A 24,207-nucleotide genomic window follows, 5' to 3' on the forward strand; every position below is an offset into this window, starting at 1 on the left:
CTCATTTCTCTACTATGATAATATAGTAGTTCTGTCCCCCTCCCTTTTTTATCCATATATACCAATATTTTTTACATAACTGTGCTTCTTGTTTATATAGTTTTTTTTGTTGTTGCTCATTTAATACTGTTCTGTATTTTTTTCCTGTTTGATAGTCTTTATAATTTGAATTATTAATATTACCCTAATATTTCAGAGTGAGTCAGCCTAACTAAACCAACAGATGATTTATTTCCAGTTATAAAAATAATGCTGCAAAGTGTTGATTACTTAAAATCCTTTATATAACTTTTTGTCTTCCATTCATTGGGTTAAGAGGAAGCCTAATAGGTAGGCCAGGGATCTGGATCTGGACTGGGAATTTTTGCCCCACTTATGTTTGAATTTGGCCTTCCAGTTTCTGTATGCTAGAGCAACAGTGATCAACTGTGGTGTTCTTTATACATATGAGTTAGGCTGAATGTATTTTTTCCACTAATAAGTATAGACATTTTCAACATGATTTACTTTTAAAAAAGCGTGAATCATAGCAGGTCCAGGCAGATTCAAGTGCCATAATAACACTCACACTGATTAAATTTCTTTCTGACTATCTTTTCCAAAGGTTATTTGAATGTGTATTATTTTTTAATATAAAATATTTTATAAAGCAGCCAATTAAATTAGAAGAATAAAAGTTATAATTGATCTATATTAGCACATCTCCCTCTTCAAAGCACACATATTGTCTTACTTTCTGTCATTTTCAAACATTAAGTAGTCCTTTTTGTGTGGGGTGGGTGATGCAGTGGGGGGGGGAGATACTGGGGATTGAACCCAGGGATGCTTTGCCACTGAGCTACAACCCCAGCTCTTTTTAGTTTTTATTTTGAGACAGGGTCTCACTAAAGCCTCAATAAGTTGCTTAAGGTGTCAATAAGTTGCTGAGGTTGGCCTTGAACTTGGAATCCTCCTATCCTCAGTCCCCCTAGTGCTGGAATTATAGGCTTGTACCACCACTGTGCTGGGCATACTGGGTTAGTAGTTCCTCTTTTTTAAAAGTATGAAATACTTCAAAGAAAAAAACACAGAGACCATTTTAACACCCACCAAAGATTTAACAACTATTAAAAATTTGCTATATTTTTCTTAGATGATGATTTTTTTTTTTAGGTGCTGGAGATTGAACCCAAGGCCTCACTTATACTAAGCATGGATTCTACCAGTGAGCTACACCTGCAGTTCCTTGTTTGTTTGTTTTTTTAAGAACTAAAACATTATAGCAACTACTTAATATCACTTCCCAGTCTCATTTCCTTCCCATTGCAGTGATAATTGTATTTATGTAGTTAGTATATATTTTCCAGTGTGTGTTTATAAGTTCACTATGATGGGCCCATAAATGATTTGTAATATTTTTGTGTCTCCAAGGTTTACATAAATGGCATACTGTACTTATTCTTCTGCAACTTTTTATGGTCAATATTGGTTTTGAGATTTAAATGCAAGTAGCTATTTTTATTGCTATATAGTATTCCATTGTATGACTATACCATTTTTTTAAAAATTTATTTTTAGTGCATTATAGATATATCTAACAGTGAGGTTCATTTTGACATATCCATTAATGCATTTAATGTAGTTTTATCCACTTCAGTCTCAAATACTTCCCCCTTCTCTGCCCTTCTCCCTTCACTGATCCCCTTCCTCTACCCTATTGGTCTTCCATTTATGTGTTTATTTATTTATTTTTTTTTAAAAATATTTTTTAGTTGTAGTTGGACATAATACCTTTATTTTATTTATTCATTTTTATGTGGGGCTGAGGATTGAACCCAGCGTCTCACATGTGCTAGGCGAGCGCTCTACCACTGAGCCGCAACCCCAGCCTGTTATGTGTTTATTTTTTAATTGATAAATTATAGTTGTATACAAAACTGGAATATATTGTAGTATAGTCATACTTGTACCTAATATAATTTGGTCAACTTCATTCCTCATTTTTCCCCTTTCCCTTCCCTCTTTCTTCCCCCTTGGTCCCCATGCTTCCACTCTACTGGTTTTCTCTTCTTTTCTTGTGAGATCCCCCTTTTTATTTCTCTTTTTCTCTTTAGTTTCTGCATATGGGAGAAAACATTCAATCCTTGACTTTCTGAGTCTGGTTTATTTCACTTAGCATTATGTTCTTCTGTTCCATTTATTTACCAGCAAATGTTATGATTTTATTCTTCTTTATAGCTGAGTAAAACTCTCTGTGTGGGTATGATATACATCATATAATATACATCACACACACACACACACACACACACATATATGCACACACAAATACATTTTCGTTTTCTTTATCTATTTGTCTATTGGTGGGCACCCAGGTTGGTTCTATAACTTGGCGATTGTGGATTGTGCTACTGTACATATTGCTATGCATGTATCACTATAGTGTGCTGATTTAAGTTCTTTTGGATAAATACCAAGAAGTGGGATAGCTGGGTCATATGGTGATTCTATTCCTAGTCTTTTGAGGAATCTCCATATTCCTTTCCAAAATGGTTGTACTAATTTGCAGTCCCACCAACAATGTATATGTGTACATTTATCCCCACATCCTTGCCAGCAGTTATTTGTGTTCTTGATGATTAGAACTGACTAGAGTGAGAAGGTAGGATAAAATCTTAGTGTAGTTTTGATTTGCTTAACATGCAAAGCTATAGTTTTGTTAATTTTAAGATTCTATAGTTAGGATGTTTGGATAAGTAGAAGCTACTAGAAGAGGACTAGAGGTTGACAGGAAGAACTCAACAAGGCAAAGACAGCTTTTCTACTGATAGCCACAGATTTTGAGTATAGGCCTGTTTTCTAATTTTAAATAAGATAGTGATATGCAGAGGAATGCTAAAGTGTACTAAGATCCTGTTTGTTAAAAAGGATAGAGAATACTAATTGACTTCAGGCTTTGTTAGAAGAACATGAATTTTTGCCTGTATCCTTAAATAATTCAAGAGAACTCACACAAATTAATATTATTAAAATATATAACTTGTAAACCTGGTGAAAATTAAGGGAATTAAGAAAATTCTATCAATCCAGATATGCAAAAAAGATAAAAAATGCATAGAGTATGGCAAATACAAAACACAATGTAAGATGGAAGAAAAACCCTATTATATTATTCACAATAAAACCAAATAAGTTAAACTTGTCATATTGGTTTGAATAATTTCAGTTCTGTATGCTATTTACAAAAACTACACTTAAAATGACACAGAAAAGTTGATTGGAAGAGGATACACTAGGCAAATACCAACCAAAATAAAAATGATGAGGCAATATTAATGTTAGAAAAAATATACTTTAAGGCAATTTAATAATAAATAGGCACTTTGTTTTGGTGTATAGAAGAAAATCTACCAAGAGACTATCAACCATGAACTTCAATATATGCTCCCAACAACATAGTCTTGAAATATACAAAGCAGAACAATAGAATTATAATTAGAAATTGATCATTCATAATAACAATGTGAGTCTTTTAAAAACACCTTTGTCAGAAACTAGTTAAGCAAAATAGATTTAAAAAATAAACAAGAATATGAACAATTTAAAATTTAAATTAGATGAAAAGAAGCATATAATGTTATGTGAGACATGTAATATAATATTATAATTTATAAAAACATAACATGTGCAACCTAGGAGGGTGGTGCATTTGGGAATACAAAATTAAATACAAGTGCTTTTGTTCTGCTCAATATGCTTCCCTGTCTGTATACCTTCCAGGACTGAATTACTACACTTGAAATCATCATTTGGAGCTCACATTTTAAAAACTTTAAGATGTGTACATGACTTAGAAATAAGTATGTTGTAACTAATACATTCAGTATTGTACTTTAGACTTATTCTTGGAAAGGCTTTTCATTATAACCTTGATACTAATACTATTCAAGTTATTATTTCTCATTAATTTTAAGTGGTATACATAAATTTCATATTTTAACATTTTTGAAATGGAAATGAGCCTGCCAGTTGATAGTGTCTTTTGGCTAGATGGTAGCTGTGACATGATAATTGTTCTTGCATGCACAAGTGATATGAAAATGTCTACACTCAAAACTTGTATGATGAACAGCTGGGGTGAAAATTCCCTGAGACAATGTGGAATCATCTTTAACTCCAAGAAACCGGTAATTGTGGGGAAGAGAATGGAGAAGGTAGTAAATTAGATTTAGTTATCAATATGATGAAATGAAGACAAAAGGTGACTTACGTATACATTTGCAAAACCAGCTTAAGAGAATAGCAAAAATGACTTTCTTTTTCTTTTTTAAAGAAAAGCTGCTTCAATCATGTTCTTGGTGACTTAGGAGACATCCAAGAAATTGGATTTGCAAAATGGATTAGGAATATGAAGTCTAGAGATAACTTAACCAAGTTACTTGGCTTATGCTTTTTTAAAATGTATGCATGTTTGATTAAATTCTATGCTGACAATAAAAATTATTTTGAAAAGCATAAAAAATTAAGTGATAAGGAATTATGACAGGTTGATATTTTTTCCCTTCCTTTCTTAGTAGTACACAAAATAGTAAGACTCAGCTTTGTTGAAATATTTTTGAAACTGATTACTTAAAATTACCTTTCCCAGCTATTGTGTAAATATTAATTTTGGGCACATCTGATTCCATTAATCTTGACTAGGATAGGGTTATAAATTCACAGTGATTTTCCCATAACACTTTAAGATATTTTTTCTATTGTTTTCTAAGATTTATTGTTGATAATGAAGAAGCTGATGTCAATCTGGCTACTTATTAGGTATTTTTTTTGTCTTTGATAACTTTCAGATTTTTTCCCTATATTTAATATTCCAGTTTTTAAATATATTGTATGTAAGGAGATATGTGTGTTTGTTGGGTAGTGGTGAAGGGTTGCTTGCTTGCACTTGGTGACCTTTTTAATCTGAGAACTCATTTTCAGTTCTAGCAAATTCACTTATAAACCCTTTGAATATTGTTTCTGCCATTCCATTTTTCCTTCTATATTCCTTCCTGATATATATTGGACCATCTCTTTCCCCTTCCTTCCTTCCTTCCTTCCTTCCTTCCTTCTTTCTTTCTTTCTTTCCCATACTTTTATCTGCCCTGTGATCTGACAGTTTCTTACAGTTCACTGATTTTTTTTTTCTTTTCAATTGTGGCTAGCCTATTATTTAAGTCTATTTCTTGAGCCTCTTTCTTTCTTTCTCCCCCACCCCCAGTACTGGGCATTGATTTCAGGGGTGCTGTGCTGCTGAGATACATCCCCATCCCTTCTTATTTTTTGAGACAAGGTCTTACTAAGTTGCTTAGAGTCTAAGTTGCCAAGGCTGGCCTTGAACTTGTGATTCTCCTGCCTCAGGCTCCGAGTTGCTGGGATTACAAACATGCTAAACCTCTTTATTTGTAAGACTAAAATCCATTTCTTGGATTTTTCTTGACTCTTTTTAACATTTGCGTATTTGTTTTATGGGTGCTGTTTTTTTATCTTGAGTTCGTTAAACATATTAAACATTTTAATGTGCCATTCAGATCACTCTATTATCTCTAATTCCTTAGAAGAGAGTTCTCTCATTTTTAGTATCTTAAGATGGCTTAAATGTTTTATCATTCTTGTCTATAAGTTTATCTTCTTGGGGCTTTTTTTTTTTTTTTGACCAAGTATGACCTAGGAAGTGGACACATCTCTATTGAGTGATATCATGGGTAACCTGCCTGGACTCTGGAGGTTTCATCTATTCCTAACCAGTTTTCATGTTAACATCTTAGCTTGAAGTTTTCGTACCACAAAGGTAAATTGAATTCAGGCCATTTTTGCATATGTTCTGCATTGGCTTGGGGTTCCCACGTGTCTCCCCAGTCTTTTCCACTCTCCTATAGATGTTTCCCAGATGTAAGCTTCACTAAGTTTCTGCTCATTGAAGAGCCAGTAGCTTTACCCTGTGGCTTTAAACATACTCGGTTCAGCATTTTATTTTCAGGTGTTAGGGCACATATCTCTTTCAGGTCTTCTGCTTTGACTCCAGCTGCTAGATAATTCTTTTTAGAAAAATCTTTGCTTTGCAATTAAAAATGTTTTTATTAAATGATTTCTTTTTTAAAATATTTATTTTTTTAGTTGTAGTTGAACGCAATACCTTTATTTCGTTAATTAATTTATTTTATGTGGTGCTGAGGATCGAACCCAGGGCCTCAGACATGCTAAAGCAAATGCTCTACTGCTGAGCCATAACCTCAGCCCCTTATTAAATGATTTCTAACTGGTATTTTTAGAAATTTGGAATGACAGGATGTGATTCCAGTGTGGATTCCATTTGTGATATTCAATTGGAGGTCTCCTTGAGACCTCTAAAATTTTTTTCTTCCATTCCTCTTACCCCCTTTTAGGGTTTGGAGTCATGAGCAGGTTTAATTATGGAGAAACTGGTACCCCTACAGGTAGATTCACTTTTGACTCTGCAGAGACAACCATCACCACTACAACCACAGGGTTTACTTTCTCTACACCCGATATAGGTAGGTTTAATTTTGGGACTCCATCCCAACTGGTTGTAAGTAAATCTTCATATTCCATCAGCCTGTTCTCATTCGATAATCCAGCTCCAGCAAAATAGACTACAGGATTCAGCTTTGGAACACCAGTTGCATCAACTCCTGTCCCACTAGGAACTGGATTTGCCTTAGGGTAAGAGTAAACAGTTTCTGATTCTTTTAGGAACTACAAAAGGACTGTGTCTCAAACACAGATTTTCCATTTAGAGCTTAGACAGGATGATGAAATAGTATGGCATTTCTTAAGCAATTATTTGAAATTATGCCACTTATTCCCAAGAAAGTCTTAAAAAATGTAGTCATCTTGGAGTTGAGGCACAAAGGACATTGAATTATGATCTGTGGTCTCCCGTCATTTCGTGTGAGCCATAGACAGGAAATACACATTGAATTTTGGATATATATCATCTGGAAATTAAGCTGCTTATTTAGTATTTCTCAAGAGAGATATTCATCTATTGATTATGGTACTGATCTTGATTATACAGTTCCCCCTCTTGCATCTCAGAATTTTAAGGGAGGCAGTCTTCTAATCTAATGCCTTCAAGGTAAATCTATTTGGATCCATGTCTTTCAGTAATACCCAGACCTTTTTATGTTTTATTTTGAGACAGGGACTCACTAAATTGCTTTGGGCCTTGTAAATTTCGATGGTTGGCTCTCAACTCAGATCCTCCCACGTCATCCTCCTCAGCCGCTGGGATTACAGATGTGTGCCTCCAGCCCCGCTTAAAAGTGTGTTTTTATGTGGAGATGAAAATCCTTAGTTTCTTAGAGCCTTATTTTTGCTATTTCTTTTCCAGGTTCTTGATTTAGGAAGTTAGATTATTGATTCTACTTTTCTAATTTTGACATTTATGCCATAATTTCACTATCAGCATTTTTAACTAAATCCCAGAATTTAATAAAAATTTTAAATTAAAAAACATTTATTTTAATAGGCATAGTGTATATGAATGCATATATAGGTAAATATAAATTCATGTAAATATTCAAACTGTCAGAAAACACAGTTAAACAAAAAGTATAGAAAATGGCTATAATCTTACTTGCCTATTATTTTTAAACATCTTGGTAGGTACACTGCCTGGCTCTTGAAGATGAGTACATATACACATATTCAGTAAACAGAATCACATACTCTTTCATGATGAGTCCCACAAATTTTAATATATTTTAATTTTCATTCAATTTTCTTTATTTTTATTTCCCTTTAGTCTTCCACTTTGATCTATCAGTTATTTAGTAGTATATTTGGTTTCCAAATGTTCAGAGATCTCCCTGTTTCCCTTTGGTTATTGATATGTAGTTGTAGTTGGAGAACACATCTTAATTCATTTAAATTTGTTGAGATTTGGTTTATGGCCCCAAATATGATCTATCTTGATATTTGTTTCATGAATGTGTTTGTATTTGTTAGGTAAAGTGTTTTATAAATGTCACTTAGATCCTGACGGTTAATGGTGTTTTTCCCATTATAGTTGTACACAATGATGTGATTTTTTGTTATATAATCAGTCCCAGTACTTCCCTTTCCTCCCTGCCTCCCACCCTTTGGTCCCTTTCCTCTACTGATCTCCCTTTGATCTTCAGGATATCCATTTCCACCTTTCTTTTCCTTTTTCTTCTCTAACTTCCACATATGAGAGAAAATCTGACCCTTGACCTTCTGAGTTTGACTTATTTCACTTAGCATGATAGTCTCTAGTTCTATCCATTTTCCTGCAAATGCCATAATTTCATTTTTCTTTATAGCTGAAAAAATAAAATTCCATTGTGTATATATACTACATTTTCACCAAATTTTCTTTATCATCAATGGTGTTTTTGAGTTCTTCTGTATCCTCACTCTTTTTAATGACTAGTTGGTAACAGAGGTGTTGAAGGATCTTGGGTAATAGTGAATTTACGACTTCTTTCTGTTTTATCACTTTTTGTTTCACGTATTTTGAAGTTCTGCCAATTGGTGAATAAACATTATTGCTAAAATTATTAGAGAATTGGCCCTTTTATCATTATGTACAATCTCCCTCTGTCTATGGTAATTTTCTTTGCTCTGAAGTTTACTTTATCTGATAATAATGTACCTTCTTTTACTGTCTTTTGATTAATGTTGCATGGTATGTACTTTTTCATCTTTTTATTTTCAGTCTGCCCTTTGTATTTTAGAATGAGTTTCATGTAGATAATATGTAGTTGAGCAGAGTTTTTAAATCCCCTCTGCTAATCTCTGTTTTAATTGGTATATATAGGCCAATTGCATATATTATAATTATTGCTATGTTAGGGCTGAAGTCTGTGTCATCTTTAAAATTTCTTTGCTGTTTTTTATTTCTTATTTCTCTATTTCCATTTCCTGGTTACTTGAACATTTTTTAAAATTCCATTTTCATTAATCTGTAGAACTTTTGAGACTATCTCTTTCTGTAGCTCTTTGAATAGTTGTGCTAGATATTATATATACATAATTTATCATGGTCTATTTGAGTCGTTTTACCAATTTGAGTGAAGTGTAGAAACTTTTCCTCCCTATATGTTCCTTAACCCACCCACATTTGCAATATAATTCTTAAATATTTCCTTTACGTAATAACTAGAACCACATCAGACAGGGTTAATTTCTGCTTCATCCATAGGTGCTATAGTTTGTGTGCCCCAAATTTTAAGTGTTAGAAAATTTATCTCCAATGTGAAAGTGTTAAGAGGTAGAATCTTAATGATGTGATTAGATCATGAAGGTGCTATCCTCATGAATTTATTAACATCATGTTTATGGGAGTGGGTTCATTATGAAAGGGTGAATTTGCACCCTGCCTCTTGCTCACATGATACCTTCTGCCACTGAATGATACAGCATGAAGGCCCTGGTCAGATGTAGGCCCCTGGACTTCCCAGCCTCCAGAACTACTGGAAATGAATTCATTATAAGTTATGTAGTCTGGGCCAGGTGCAGTAGCACTCACCTATAATCTCAGCTACTTTGGAGGCTTGGGCAGGAGGATTGCAAATTTGAGGTCGGTCTGGACAACTGCATAAGAGCATGTTTCAAAATTAAAACAAAAAAATAAATAAAAAGGATTGAGTGTGTAGCTGAGTGGTAGAGCACTTACATAGCAAGTGGGTTTGATCCCAAATACTCCAAAAAAAATTTACCCAATCCCAGATATTCTGCTACAGCAGCACAAAATGGACTAAGGTAACTGGCAAATGCCTCAGCAAACTGTAGTACATTCACACATTTGAATTGTATGCAGCAATAAAAAGAAATCAAGACAAAATAAAAAGAAATCCAGTTATATTCACCCCTATTTTTGTTCTTTATATTGTTGTTTCTTCCTTCCCAAGGTTCCAAGATTCTTTATTCATTTTCTTTCTGTTTACATAACTTTGTTTAGACATTGTTTTAGGGTGGCTTGCTGGGAACAAATTCTCTTGAGTTTTCCTTCATCTTTCAATGTCTTAATTTCTTCTTTATTCCTGAAGGATGGTTTCACTAGGTATAGGTTGACAGTTATTTTAATACTTGAAAAGTATTGGACTACTTCCTTGTTTCCATAGTTTCTCATGAGAAATCTGTCATTCAAATAATGTTTCCTCTATAGATTGGATGTTATTTTTTTTTCTTACTGCTTTCAAAAGTTTTTTTTTTTTTTTTGTATTTAGTTTTCAGAAGTTTGTCATGTTTCTTTGTGTAGATTTATCAGATTTATCCTTTTTGGTCTTACTTTGCTTCTTGAATATGTTGGTTTATGTTTCTTGTTTAAAGTTTTCCATTATTTCTTTCAACCATATTTTAAGACTTTCCTTCTAGATCCTGTTAGATCTTTTGTCATAGTCCCACAGGAACTTCTACTTTGCTATTTTTTTTCAGTCTGGTTTTCTTTGTTTTCAAATTAGATAATTTCTATTATTTTACTATCTAGTTCACTGATTCTTATCTCTGTACCCTCTTTTCTGCCGCTTAGTTCTTATACTGACTTTGTATTTCAGTTAAATTTTTCAACTCTAATATTTTCCTTTGGTTCTCTTAATATCTTCTGTTTCTTCTCTGGGCTTCTTTTTCTTTTTTCTTTTTTGCTGAAGCTGTTTTTTTTTTTTCTTTTTTTTTTACTGGGGATTAAACCCAGGTGCATTCAACCACTGAGCCACATCCCCTGCCATATTTTGTATTTTATTTAGAGACAGGGTCTCACTGAGTTGCTTAGTGCCTTGCTTTTGCTGAGGCTGGCTTTGAACTTAAAGTCCTCCTGCCTCAGCCTCCCGAGCCACTGGGATTACAGGTGTGCGCCACCGCACCTGGCAGAATGAGTGATTTTTGATTGAAACCTGGACTTATTCATATTGTGTTATGAAAGTCTGTGCCTGACAGTCTTTAGCTGAAATTATTTGACATTGCTCTGGCAGGAGAAGGGTGCTACCTTGTTCCTGCAAGGTGAAATTAGAACTTCATTTTTTCCACTTGGCCACAGTAGACACCTGAGGTGAAGGTCTTCTAAATACTGCTAGGCATGGTGGACATTCCTGCCCCCAGTGTGGTTTCTACTGACATGTAAGGACTAGGTTTATTAACTGCAGGAGGAAATTAAAAAATACTTGGCTTTCTTTGATTCCCACCCTGGCTGGGCTATTGAGATGCCTTATTTCACGCTCAGAAGGGTACAAGTCTAGGCTTCCCATCTTGCTGCTTGACTGTATAGGTGGGTGTAGGACTGTGATACTTGGAGTAGAGTGGGTTCCTACCTAAATATTTGTTATCTTGTTTGGCTCTGCCTTTCCTTATTCCTTGTCTACAGAGAGCAAGATTTTGTTGGAGACTGTTTTTGGTCTGTATTCATTGGCATTTCTAGGTTGCCAATCTATTTAACTCCAAGCCTAGGAAATATGATGCAAAAAGGAAACTTAAAGAACTCAATTTGATTCTCTTTCTTTAGTATTGAAATCCCTAGTTGGTTGCTTTCTCCTTTCTACCTTTCAGGGTCTTCTTATGTTTGTTGTGTATATAATGTTAAAGGGTTTTAGTTGTATCTAGCAAGATAAAGGGAAAAAGGTACATGTACTGCATCTTCATGGAAATGGAGTTAAGATTTTAATTTTAATTTTTATTTATTTTTTTAAAGAGAGAGAGAGAAAGAGAGAATTTTTAATGTTTATTTTTTAGTTTTCGGCGGACACAACATCTTTGTTTGTATGTGGTGCTGAGGATCAAACCCGGGCTGCACGCATGCCAGGCGAGCGCACTACCACTTGAGCCACATCCCCAGCCCAAGATTTTAATTTTTATATTGCCAATTTTTTTATTCATCTGAACCCTTGTCCTGGGCTTATTTACATGGGCCTTTCACCTTAATATTCTAAATTCTTTTTTATGACTTATATTTTTAAGAGTGTTATTTTTGCTGAATTACTAGTGAGCTGAACTATTGTATTTTCTTAAATCGACATCCTTTCCCTATTGATGACTCTATCCCTCATACACCAAATTATTATATGTACTTGACTCTGCTTCTGGACTTCTTATTTTGTTCCATTTATCTATCTTATATTGTTCTAGTATCACTATTTTCATTATAGTAGCATGCCATCTCCAAATTGTAGGGTAAGTCCACCTTCTTGAATCATTATGTTAAAAAAATCTTGGCTATTTTTTTTGCTTAACAATTTATTATATTTGTGTATTCTTGTTGTGCTTATATCACTAAATAGAGGAAATCATGATATCAAACTTTTTCTCTAGAGGTTGTCTACTGGAGGCAATTTTGTGTACCCCCATTCTTTCTCCTCAGCAAATATTTGGCCATGTCTGGAGAGATTTTTGGTCATCAAGACCGGGGAGGTGTTACTTACATGTATTTGGTACAGCCCAGGTATCCTGTTGAACATCCTATAATATATAGGATAGTCCTCTGCAGCAAAGTATTATCTGGCCTAAAAGGTCAGTAGTGCCATATTGAGAAGCCCTAGTCTAGTCCTAGAGGAAAATAAGATTTTATATTTTAAATCTTTTCTATTTTAGAGTAAGACTCATTTAACTTAAGAGCAAATCATATTAAGTGGTATTCTCTTCCTTAGTTACCCCTGGATATGTGATTTAAGGTCAAGCCCTGAAATTATGCGAGTTCTGAGACAAATGATCAACATTTAAAATATGGGCATAAATCAAGTACAAATTTAATTAGAGATAGTGAAGGTTTCAGTAATACAGCCAGTTACAAAATAAATAATACAAAAATCAATAGCTTCTCTATGTTTAAGCAATAGTAGTTGGGAAACATAATGGAGAAAGGTCCCATTAACAATTTCAGTCAAGAGTATGAAATGCCTAGAAATAAACTTTTAGAAATATGCATGACTTAAATGAAGAATTCCATAAAATTTTACTAAGGAATATAAAAGAAGATGTGAATAATAATGAGACCCACTGAATGCAGATTCAGTAATACAAAAATCTCCTTTATCTGCAATTTAATCTGTACATTTAATGCAATTCTTGTAAAACCATAATGGGAATCTTTGGGGGGAATAAAAGGAGAGAAGAATTTGACAAGATTCTAAAGTTCAAAGGGGGAAATAAATGCATGAGACTAGCTATCTCTTGTTTTTTAAGGAAAGAAATGATTGAGTCCTGTAGGAAAATATATGAAAATATATGAATTTATTCTATTCCTGTAGATTTAAAATGTTATGTAATGTAAAAATAAATGAATTCCGGGGCTACAATAATTGAAACTGTATATGGAACAGGGATAGAAAGAAAAATCAATGAAATATTTTAAAGTACAGAAACAAACCTGTGTTTAGGAAGGTGACATTTGAAATCCATGGAGGGAGAGGCTGGAATATTGAATAAAGGAATTGCAATAGCAGGCTAACTGGATTTTTTAAATTTTCATTTTTAGTTGTCAATGGACTTTATATGCGGTACTGAGAATCAAACCCAGTACCTCACACACTCTAAGCAAGTGTTCTACCTCTGAGCCATAATCTCATCCCCTAACTGGATTTTTGAGGAATATTTACCTAAAAGATTAATCAAAAGAAATCTTGCTTGAATTAAAGGTTAAAAAAAATGAAACCAGGGGCTGGGGTTATGGCTCAGTGGTAGAGCGCTCGCCTTGCAGTGCAAGGCCCTGGGTTTGATCCTCAGCACTACATAAAAATAAATAAATAAAATAAAGTTATTGTGTACAACTACAAAAAAAATAAATATTTTAAAAAATGGAGCCATAAATATTTTGAAATATTTTGAATGTAAAAATGTGTAAATAATATTTCAGGTTATGGAGAGGAACTTTATTTATATATAATTTTTAAATAATATAGTCAAATAATTCCAAAATAAAACTATAAATGTTATCAATAGATATACTGTTCCCCATCTGTACTGTACTGCACTTGTACTCTTTCTACATTCAGTTAATGACTTCAATTGTATATATACTTCCATAACTACTTCTTGGATTTATTAGCAAATAAATACATATCCTTAGGCCTCTACCTTTTTTTGAAATAAATTATATACTCTACACAATATTATTTTATTTATCTTAATTTTTAAACTTAAATTTTATATTACACTTATTTGAAAGTTTTGCAGTTTTTCACATTAGTTAGTACATAGAGAGATTCCTCAGTATTTTCCATAGTATCATGGCATTCTGTAATCTCAATGTATAATAATTTGCATATCCAGTTCCTTGACAATGAGAATTTGAGTTGCTTCCTCTATTGCTAATACAAATAGCAATGTAATGGGTATAATTTTCATGTCATTTTTCAGGCCTACACGCACATCATATATGCGTATAATTTTATTTTATTTTTTTGATTGAACTCGGGGGCACTCGACCACTGAGCCACATCCCCAGCCCTATTTTGTATTTTATTTAGAGACAGGGTCTCATTGAATTGCTTAATACCTTGCTTTTGCTAAGGCTGGCTTTGAACTGGTGATCCTCCCGCCTCAGCCTCCTGAGCTACTGGGATTATAAGTGTACACCACTGTGCTGAGCTTAAATGTATACATTTTTTTATTATGGTAAAATATACATAGCAAATTTGATCATTTTTAAAAAATATTTTTAGCTGTAGATGGACACAATATCTTTATTTTACCTATTTTTACGTGGTGCTGAGGATCAAACTGAGTGCCTCAAACATGCTAGGCAAGTGCTCTTCCACTGAGCCACAACCCCAGCCCTTATTTTAATAATTTTAAGTGTATAGTTCTGTGGAATAAAGTACATTATTTATGGATTAATTTCCAGAGGAAGTATTTACGGGTTTAAAGAAAAGGTGAGTTTGTAATTTTTAAAACTTTGGCTACTTGCTTTCGACAGGAGTTGTACCAATTTACACTCCCATTAGGAAACCGTGAGGCTTCTTGTTTCTTCAGGGTCCTTATCAGAATGTGTTACTAGCTTTCATGTTCTTTTCATCAGTTAAGTGAAAAGTGTTCTCAATGTAGTTATAATTCCTAGTATTCTCTTAAAATGATATTGAACACTTTTCACATGTTTAATTGGGAATGTATTTTAAAACATGGTAGGAAGACAGACCATAAAGGAAAAAGTGATGAAAATTTGGCTACATATAAAGTAAAAATAAAATTAAAGATCAAAGACAAACTGGGGTAGGGGAGTTTTTATACCATAGGGCAAAATAAATAGCATTGTTATATACTCTTAATAAAATCAGTAATAAGCAGATAGTATTTTCTAATATGAAAATGAGCAGATGACATGAATAGGTAGTTACAAATGAAGACATTAAAGTGGCTGTTAAGCCTGTAAGAAAAATTCAGCCTCAACAGTAGGTAATGATTTTTAAATATCAATATGTTTCCTGTAAAACTCGTTATTTATTTAAAACTGTACATGTGGTTCTCCTCCTAAGTGAAACATAGAGATACTCCATTGTGCACATTTTAAGTAGTTGGAAGTACATGGTTAAGTTCCCAGTTCCTTCCTATCATCTGCTCCCTACCCACTTCACTCCCAGCAGACCTAAATGTTTTTGGATAGCAGAATATTAGATTATATGTTGCCATGAATTGCTCTACTTCTGGATGCAGAGTAATAATGGATGCAAGTACAGTTACTTATTAAATACCTTTTCCTTTTAGAGGGGAGATAGAATATCAGTAATTACTTGTTAGATTCTAGAAAAAGTTGGTTCAATTATGCAGAAACATTTATCGAACACTTACTACCATGTGCCATGTACTGTGATCTATACTGAGTATGAAAAGATAGTAATTTTGTTTTTAAGTAATTCATTCATCTTATTTATGTCTTTATGCACTTAATAAGCCCCCCCCCCCCCCTTTTGGGAGCCAGGATTGAACTCAGGGGCACTCAACTACTGAGCCACATCTCCAAGACCTATGATGTATTTTTTTAGATTTTTAGTCAGGATCTCACTGATTTGCTTGCTATTGCTGAGGCTGGCTTTGAACTCATAGTCCTCCTGCCTCAGCCTCCCAGTATGCTGGGATTACAGTTGTGTGCCACTCTGCCCAGCTCCAGCCCTTATTTGTTTTGTACTTTTCTTTTGAAATTTTAAAGCAAGAGGCAGAAAATCTATTTTCTGAAAATTTATTCTTGTCTTCTTTTTGTTTATTTTGTGTTACTAGAGATCAAAGCCCATCTGAGCTGTATCCCCAGCCGTTTTGATTCTGTTTTGAGTAATGTTTGTGTTAAATTGCCCAGGTTGACCTTGAACTTGTGATCCTCTATTCTCAGCCTCCTGAGTAGCTGGAATTACAAATGTGCACCACCATCCCTGGCCTGTTTATTATTTTTTAATCATAGTTTTGGTATGACACAACTTGCATTCCTCAGAGTTCACTCATTTAAAATAAATAATTCATTAAATTTTAGTATATTCTAAGTTTGCAACCATCAATATAGTCAATGTTAGAACATTTTCATAATCCCCCAAAGAAACTCCATACCTATTAATAGTTACTTCCCATTCCTCTCTCTCCTCATAGTCCCTGGCAACCACTAATCTGCTTTCTGACTCTATAGATTTCCCAATTGTGGATATTTCATATAAGTGGAACCTTAAATTATTTGGTCTTTTGTGGCTAGTTTCTTTTAATAAGCATAACATTTTCAAGGCTTATCAATGAATCAGTACTTATTCCCTCCCCCCTTTTTCTTTTCTATTGGGTATTTAACCTATTGGCACTTAACCACTTGAGCCACATCCCCCAGCCCTTTTTATTTATTTTGAAGCAGGGGCTCACTAAGTTGCTTAAGGCCTTGCTGTGAATTTGCAATCCTCCTGCTCCAGTCTCCCAAGTCTCTGGAACATGTGCCACCATGCCCAGCTTTCTTTGCCTTTTTTTTAAAAAAAATATTTTTAGTTGTAGATGGACACAATACCTTTGTTTTATTTATTTTTATGTGGTGCTGAGGATCGAACCCAATGCCTCATACGTGCTAGGCAAGTGCTCTACTACTGAGCTACAACCCCAGCCCCTTCTTTTCCTTTTGATGGCAAATAAGATTCCATTATATGGATATACCATATTGTAGTCATACACCATCAGTTGATAGAAATTTGGATTATTTCTATTGTCTTTTAAGTCTATTATGAATAATGTTGCTATGAATATTGTGTATACATTTTTTATGTGGGTATATATTTCATTCTTGGGTATATATATAAGTGGAACCCTTTGAGGAAATGTCCAACAGTTGTCCGGAGAAGTTATACCATTTTATATTCCCAGAGTAGTGTAAGGTTTCTAATTTCTCTACATGCTAACCAGCAGTTGGAGTATAACCATCCTAATGCATATGAAGCAATATCTCTATGTGGCTTTGATTTATAATTCTGTAATAACTGATGACATTGAGCATATTTTCATGTGCTCATTGACTATTTTTATCAGCAACTTTTCATCTTTCTGACCATTCTTTTGTTGTCACATTTCCCTCTGACCATAACCTGGAAAGGTTTCATGTCATTAGATTTTTGTCACCTGGATAATCCAAGACAATCTCAAGATATTTAACCTTAACCCCGTTTTTATAAGTCCTTTTTGTCAAATAAGGTCATATATTCACTTGTCCTGAGAATTAGAATGTGGCCATCTTTAGGAACCACATCTGTCTACCATACTGTATTAACAATACTAATACTTCTTTTTATCCCAAAACATGAGGTTTTCCCATTTACTAGGATATCTTTAATTTCTTTCAATGATGTTTTATATTTGTGTGTATAAGTCTTGTAATTCTTTTGTTAACTTTATTTTAAGCATTATATTCTTTTTTTAAGCAATCATAAAAGGAATTTGCCGCAGTCTGGCTGGGCACAATCAGGAGCCACTTGTCAAAAGAAACTAACTTTATTTTTAGAACCACACACGCCAAACAAAACAGCCTCTCAGGAAAAATCCTCAGAGCCTCAACTGCCACCACCGGCTTTCCACAAGCCTCTCTCTCCCACACAAGCCTCTTTCCACCTCCCACAATCCTCCTGCTCTTGAGGCCGATTGGCTGGGTCACGTGGGCGGAGCCAAAAAAGTCCCCCAATGAGCAGCTCCGTGGTCTGAAAGGGCAGGGAAACAGTCCAATGAGCATCACCGCAGAGGAGCCAATCAGCTAGATGTTGCTGGGGCCGAGGAGCCAATCAGCTAGATGTTGCTGGGGCCGCTGTGAGCCAATCATCAGCCGGCAGCTGGAAGTTTGCTGGCAGCTGGAAGTTTGCTGGGGCCCCTTTGGCTGTGGCTCTCAACATCTCCCCCTCTCTGTTTAAACAACAAGCATGTGGCTTAGGGACNTGCAATTTGTTGCTGCTGATCCTCATAAGGTCCCTTTCCTAACAACATATCTAGATTTCTCTGAGGATAACCAGCTGCTGCATTTCGCCTAGCCGTCTCCTTGCAAAATTCCTCATTGGCAACCTTCCATAACAGGTATTGTCCTCCATTTAGCACAGCTTTACACATATTAGCCCAATCTGCTGGCGTCATGTTCAAGTTGTTAATGGATTCGACCATGCTTACAGTGAAGGGTGCTTGAGGACCATAGGTTGTTACAGCCTCTTTTAGCTGCTTCACTGTTTTGAAATTTAAAACTTGGTAAAATCGCTGCCCTCCTGCCTCAAATACAGGGCATGTTAATATTTGAGATCTTGTCTCAGGATCCCAACTATCAACTGCGGGGGTTGGGGACCTCCCAGCATATGGAGGTGGCCTTGTTAGTTGGACACTTACGTCCTCTGGTGATAGAAAGGTGTTAGTAGCAGTCTCCTGTTGTAACTTTCCCCCTGATGGCTTTTTCTGTTTTACACTTTCTTTCTCTGTCTGACTAGCTTGAGAGGCCTTCTCTTTTACTTGAATCTTTTCCTCTGTCTGACTAACTTGAGAGACCTTCTCTTTTACTTGAATCATTATGTCTTCTTCTTCCTCTACCATTGTCTGAACTGAAGGCTTTGGACTAAGCAAACAAGATATGAACGTCCACAATGGCAATGTGCCAACTGGCAGAGTCCCTGGGCTTTTCTTTTCTATTCTTTTTAAATCTTCACCATGATGGTTCCATTGTGATATATTTAACAACTCCTCCTTAAAAAGCCATGGGCTACATTTTTGTATTGTATCAACGTATGCCCTGATTGTTCTTGATTTTACTGAGATGCCTCCTTCCTCTAACAATTTACTTAACACTCTTTCAGTTTGTTTTTTACTAATTTCTGATCCCGTATTTCTACTATAATACAACCCAACAAGATAACGCCTAACAAAACTGAAACAGAGTGAAACAAAATTGGAACAACACAAAATCATTATAATAGCCTCCTGAAATGTCCATCCGTCCTTTCTCCCTATCTGTTCCTCAGATGTGAGCGGTTTTTCTTCCATCTTACACATCTCCAGGGACAGGCAACTTAAAACAAAAGTGAAACAAAATAACAAAAGAAGAATCTTAAAATGGCTACCCATCCTCTTGCCCTGCCCTCAGGGGCGAGCAGTTCACTTACCCTCAGTCGCTCCCCGTGCGAGCCACCAAATGCCGCAGTCTGGCTGGGCACAATCAGGAGCCACTTGTCAAAAGAAACTAACTTTATTTTTAGAACCACACACGCCAAACAAAACAGCCTCTCAGGAAAAATCCTCAGAGCCTCAACTGCCACCACCGGCTTTCCACAAGCCTCTCTCTCCCACACAAGCCTCTTTCCACCTCCCACAATCCTCCTGCTCTTGAGGCCGATTGGCTGGGTCACGTGGGCGGAGCCAAAAAAGTCCCCCAATGAGCAGCTCCGTGGTCTGAAAGGGCAGGGAAACAGTCCAATGAGCATCACCGCAGAGGAGCCAATCAGCTAGATGTTGCTGGGGCCGAGGAGCCAATCAGCTAGATGTTGCTGGGGCCGCTGTGAGCCAATCATCAGCCGGCAGTTGGAAGTTTGCTGGCAGCTGGAAGTTTGCTGGGGCCCCTTTGGCTGTGGCTCTCAACAGAATTATATTCTTAATTTAATTTTGGATTATTTATTGCTATAATATAGAAATGTAATTTTTTTATGTTGGTCTTATGTACTTTTTCATGTTGAACTTGTTTATTTTTCTAATAGATTTTCTTGGAATTTTCTGTATTCATGATCACATTATCTATGAATATAGTTTTACTTTTTCCTTTTCAATCTGAATTCCTTATTTATTTTTCTGCCTAATGGTCTTGGTTAGAATTTCAAGTGTACTATTGAATTGAAGTGGTATAAGTGTTTTTGTTCCTGATGGTAGTAGAAGTATTCAGTCTCTCACCATTAAGTATGATACTTATTAATGCTCATTAATATTCATTAATGCTCCTTATCATGTTGAAGAAGTTCCCTTCTCTTCCTAGTTTGTTGGGGGGGTTATCATGAAAGGTATTGGATTTTTGTCAAATGCTATTTCTACTTCTTTTGAAATAATGTGTTTTTAAATAACAGCATAATTGAGATATAATTCACATCTTAACATTCACCCTTTGAAGGTGTACGATTCAGTGGTTTTTAATATAGGCACAGAGTGTACAGCCATCACCACTATGTGATTTGAGAACATTTTCATTACCCCAAAAAGAAACCCTGTACCTATTAGCTGTCACTCCCCATTACTCCCTCCTTTAGCCCCTGACAACTACTAATAACTTTCTGTCTATGGATTGCCCACTCTGGATATTCCTTATAAATAGACTCATGTAATATGTGACCTTTTGTGTTTGGTTCTTCCATTTAGTATATTATTTCCAAAATTTATCCATGTTGTTGCATTTATTAGTACTTAATTCTTCTGAGTGCAGGCAAGATCTTTTCAAGCTTCCTTAGTCTCTGGTTATCTCTGATAAATTAAGCCTAAATTTATGCTTTTTTTTTTTTTTTGATAGTAGGGATTGAACCCAGGGGTGCTTAACCACTGAGCCAAATCCCCAGCTGGTTTTATATTTTATATAGAGATAGTATCTCAATGAGTTGCTCAGGGACTTGCTAAGTTGCTGAGGCTGGGCTTGAACTCCTGCCTCAGCCTCCCAAGCTGCTGGGATTACAGGCATGTACCACTGTGCCTGGCTAATTCATGCTGTCTTGAAGCTACTTGTGTCTTAATTTCTTACCACCAATGCTTCATTTTTTAAAAAATATTTTTTTAGTTGTTGATGGATCTTTTCTTTTCTTTTCTTTTCTTTTCTTTTCTTTTCTTTTCTTTTCTTTTCTTTTCTTTCCTTTCCTTTCCTTTCCTGAGAATTGAACCTGGTGCCTCACATGTGCTAGACAAACTCTCTGCCACTGAGCTACAACTCCAGCCCCCAATTCTTCATTTTTTTAAAAAGAGAAACCTTCAGTTTGAACTTCTTCACATTGTTTTTCAAATAAAGTCATTTCTTTTGGGGATAGCTTAGGAGCTCCCACTGGGCAAAATCTTTGAGCCAGTGCTTTGGATGCTAGGCAGTGGTAATAAATAGCTAGTGGTTTTCTTGCATACCTCTTCCCATATGGGACTTAGCCCTACAAGTGAGCTTGGGTGAAGTACTAGTGTGAAGGGCCTTTGGGGCCCCAGGATTCTAAGCCCTCTGTGCCTGGGGTAGAACCACTGCCCTATGAGTGGAGGCTGGTTAAAGGAAGTGCCCCCACTGAACTCTTGGCTTTACTTACTGAGAATTTTACACCCTCAGTTCTTTGTTGGAGGTGATAAGAGTGCTAGCTGCTTATCTCTCTCATTGAGATACTATATCTCCTGATTGAGAGCTGGGGCAGAGAGAGTCTAGTATTCTTGGCCACTCTTACCAGAAGTATATATTAAGGTAAGCAAAAGGATGGGGGAATGAAAGGAGTGGATTGTGGCTCCTGTGCCATGGACTCACTGTTACATTACTGAGTTTCAGCAGATTTTCTTGCATAAATGGTTTTTTAATTGCTCTTTGCCCTCAGGACAATTTCCAGAAGTTTCCAATTAAAAAATATGTTTTGGGGCTGGGGTTGTGGCTCCGTGGTAGAGAACTTGTCTAGCATGTGTGAGGCTCTGACTTTGGTACCCAGAACCACATAAAAATAAACAAATAAAATGAAGGTATTGTGTCCATCTACAACCAAAGAAAATATGTTTTTCCTGTTAAGGATATTTCACTGGGGAACAAACAGTTCCATAGGACTTCTGCTGCAGTTCTGGGAATGTATCCCTCTATTATGTCAAGTTTTTCAGTAAAGTATAAATTGGGTTTTAAAAAATATTTTTAGTTGTAGATAGACAAAATACCTTTATTCAATTTATTTTTTATGTGCTACTGAGGATTGAATCTAGTACCTTAAACATGCTAGGCAAGTGCTCTACCCCTAGAATTTTTTTTTTTTTTGAAGGTGCTAGAAGGTTGTCTATACTATTTTTAAATCTGTGTCTACCTTTTTTTTTTTGAACCTGGAACTGAGCTCAGGGGTACTTGACCACTGAGGGACATCCCCATCCCTATTTTGTATTTTATATAGAGACAGGGTCTCACTGAGTTGCTTAGCACCTCTCTTTTGCTGAGGCTGGCTTTGAACTCAAGATCCTCCTGCTTCAGCCTCTGAGCCGCTGGGATTATAGGTGTATACCACCATGCCTGGCTTAAATCTGGCTTTCACTATTTTAAAATATTTATTTATTAGGTTTGGGGTTACATACTTTTCCTTGCTTTATTTTTATTTTTATTTCTCCATATAAATGAATCTTGTTACAATGGGGTTTGATTCTTGAGAAATAAGTTTAGTGACATTTTTTCTGCTTGCTACTTTGATTTTTAGGTTTGACTCTACCATCTACTACTGTCACCACTACTGCTAGTTCAAGCACCATGCTGTTTACTTCAGTATCAAATGCTTTTACATCTACAGCAGCCTCAGAGCTCTCATGTAAGTTATATTTATTCCAAAGACAATACTATTATTTCCCATGAAGGCCACTTAATTTGCCAATGTAAGCATTGGATCTATATGAATCTCCTGCATCCCCAAAATTATTATGTTTGAACCCATTTAAGATTGTTGATATCAATAGTAGCTTTGCTTAGTGCCTAATTGTCGTGGCTTTAGCTTAAGTTATTTTTAAGTTAGTATGTTTATTTTATCTTAAAATGTGGTAAATTTAAGCATCTGGTTCATTAACACTGAGGTTTTGAAGGAGCTTCTGGAAGTTATTAAGAGTAGGAGTTTTGCTAAGTGTGTCTAAAAGAAAGAAGTCCTAGGTGAAGAAGATAAAAAGTAAGGAAAAAGTTTTGGAGCCTTGCTGTAGTTGTGTTCTTCTGAATAGTCCAGGTTGTGGTCCTTAATATTGTATCTGTCAGAAGTGGAACACCACAAAGGACAACCTGTAGTTTTGGGTCTGATTGACACTGTGGGATATCTCATGACCTCTCCTTCTAAAGAGGAATATTCAAGTGATTTGAGCTGAGAAGTGGGATGATAATTATCTTGTAACCCTAACTTCTTTTGAACATCTTTCATTAGTAGCATAATGGTAGGGCTAGGGTTGTGGGTCAGTGGTAGAGTGCTCACCAGGCGTGTGTGAGGCACTGGGTTCAGTCCTCAGCACCACATAAAAATAAATAAGTAAAATAAAGGTATTATGTCCATCTACAACTAAAAAATATTTTAAAAACTAGAGTAATAGTAAATGTTGAAAATATTGAATTCTATGTATATCTTAGGTACTTTCTTCTTAATATGATATAAATTGACTGTGCTTTTGAGGTGTCTTCTTCACAGTGCCATGGTGTCCATCACTAAACTTTGTTGTATTGTAATTGTAGCTGTAATATGGTCCTCCCAAAGCCCTGTGATAGCAAGATTGTTGCTTTCCTGGGACTTAAACTTGCCAAGACATGCTGATACTCAAATTAAGCATGAAGTGCAGCATACAGTCCTCATCCACTTGTGTAGTTGGCATAGGTAAACATTCATTAAAATTGTTGGTTACCATGTGAGTAGTGTTTTCTACCAGGTAGACTTCTATTTTGTGACATGACTGTGATTCTGGAATCCTTCTGATATATGTAAGCAACATCTTTCTCAACAATAATAGATTTAGTGAATGTGATTTGATGAATTTGATCATGTCTGAGGCTTGAATTAATTCCAGTTTCAAAGAATTGGTAACTCTGACTTTTTTTAAATA

The 24,207-nt window shown here is 35.4% G+C and overlaps 1 protein-coding gene across 3 annotated transcripts in view; it reads left to right on the top strand.

Moving 5' to 3' along the window:
- The window catches only part of Nup62cl (nucleoporin 62 C-terminal like), a 75,179-nt gene that overhangs the window by 2,071 nt on the left and 48,901 nt on the right, over window positions 1-24,207 (top strand). The window contains exons 2-3 of one of the 3 annotated variants that reach the window (XM_048796932.1): window positions 1,153-1,204; window positions 22,839-22,946. In XM_048796932.1, the coding sequence (XP_048652889.1) occupies window positions 1,192-1,204; window positions 22,839-22,946 (121 nt within the window). In that variant the 5' untranslated portion in view covers window positions 1,153-1,191. Of the gene's footprint in view, window positions 1-1,152; window positions 1,205-6,404; window positions 6,456-22,838; window positions 22,947-24,207 lie in introns of all 3 variants that reach the window. The other 2 variants (XM_048796934.1, XM_048796933.1) reach the window with 2 other exon arrangements.

This window comes from Marmota marmota, unplaced genomic scaffold, assembly GCF_001458135.2.
Source record: "Marmota marmota marmota unplaced genomic scaffold, marMar, whole genome shotgun sequence".
In the NCBI taxonomy this organism is placed as follows: domain Eukaryota; kingdom Metazoa; phylum Chordata; class Mammalia; order Rodentia; family Sciuridae; genus Marmota; species Marmota marmota.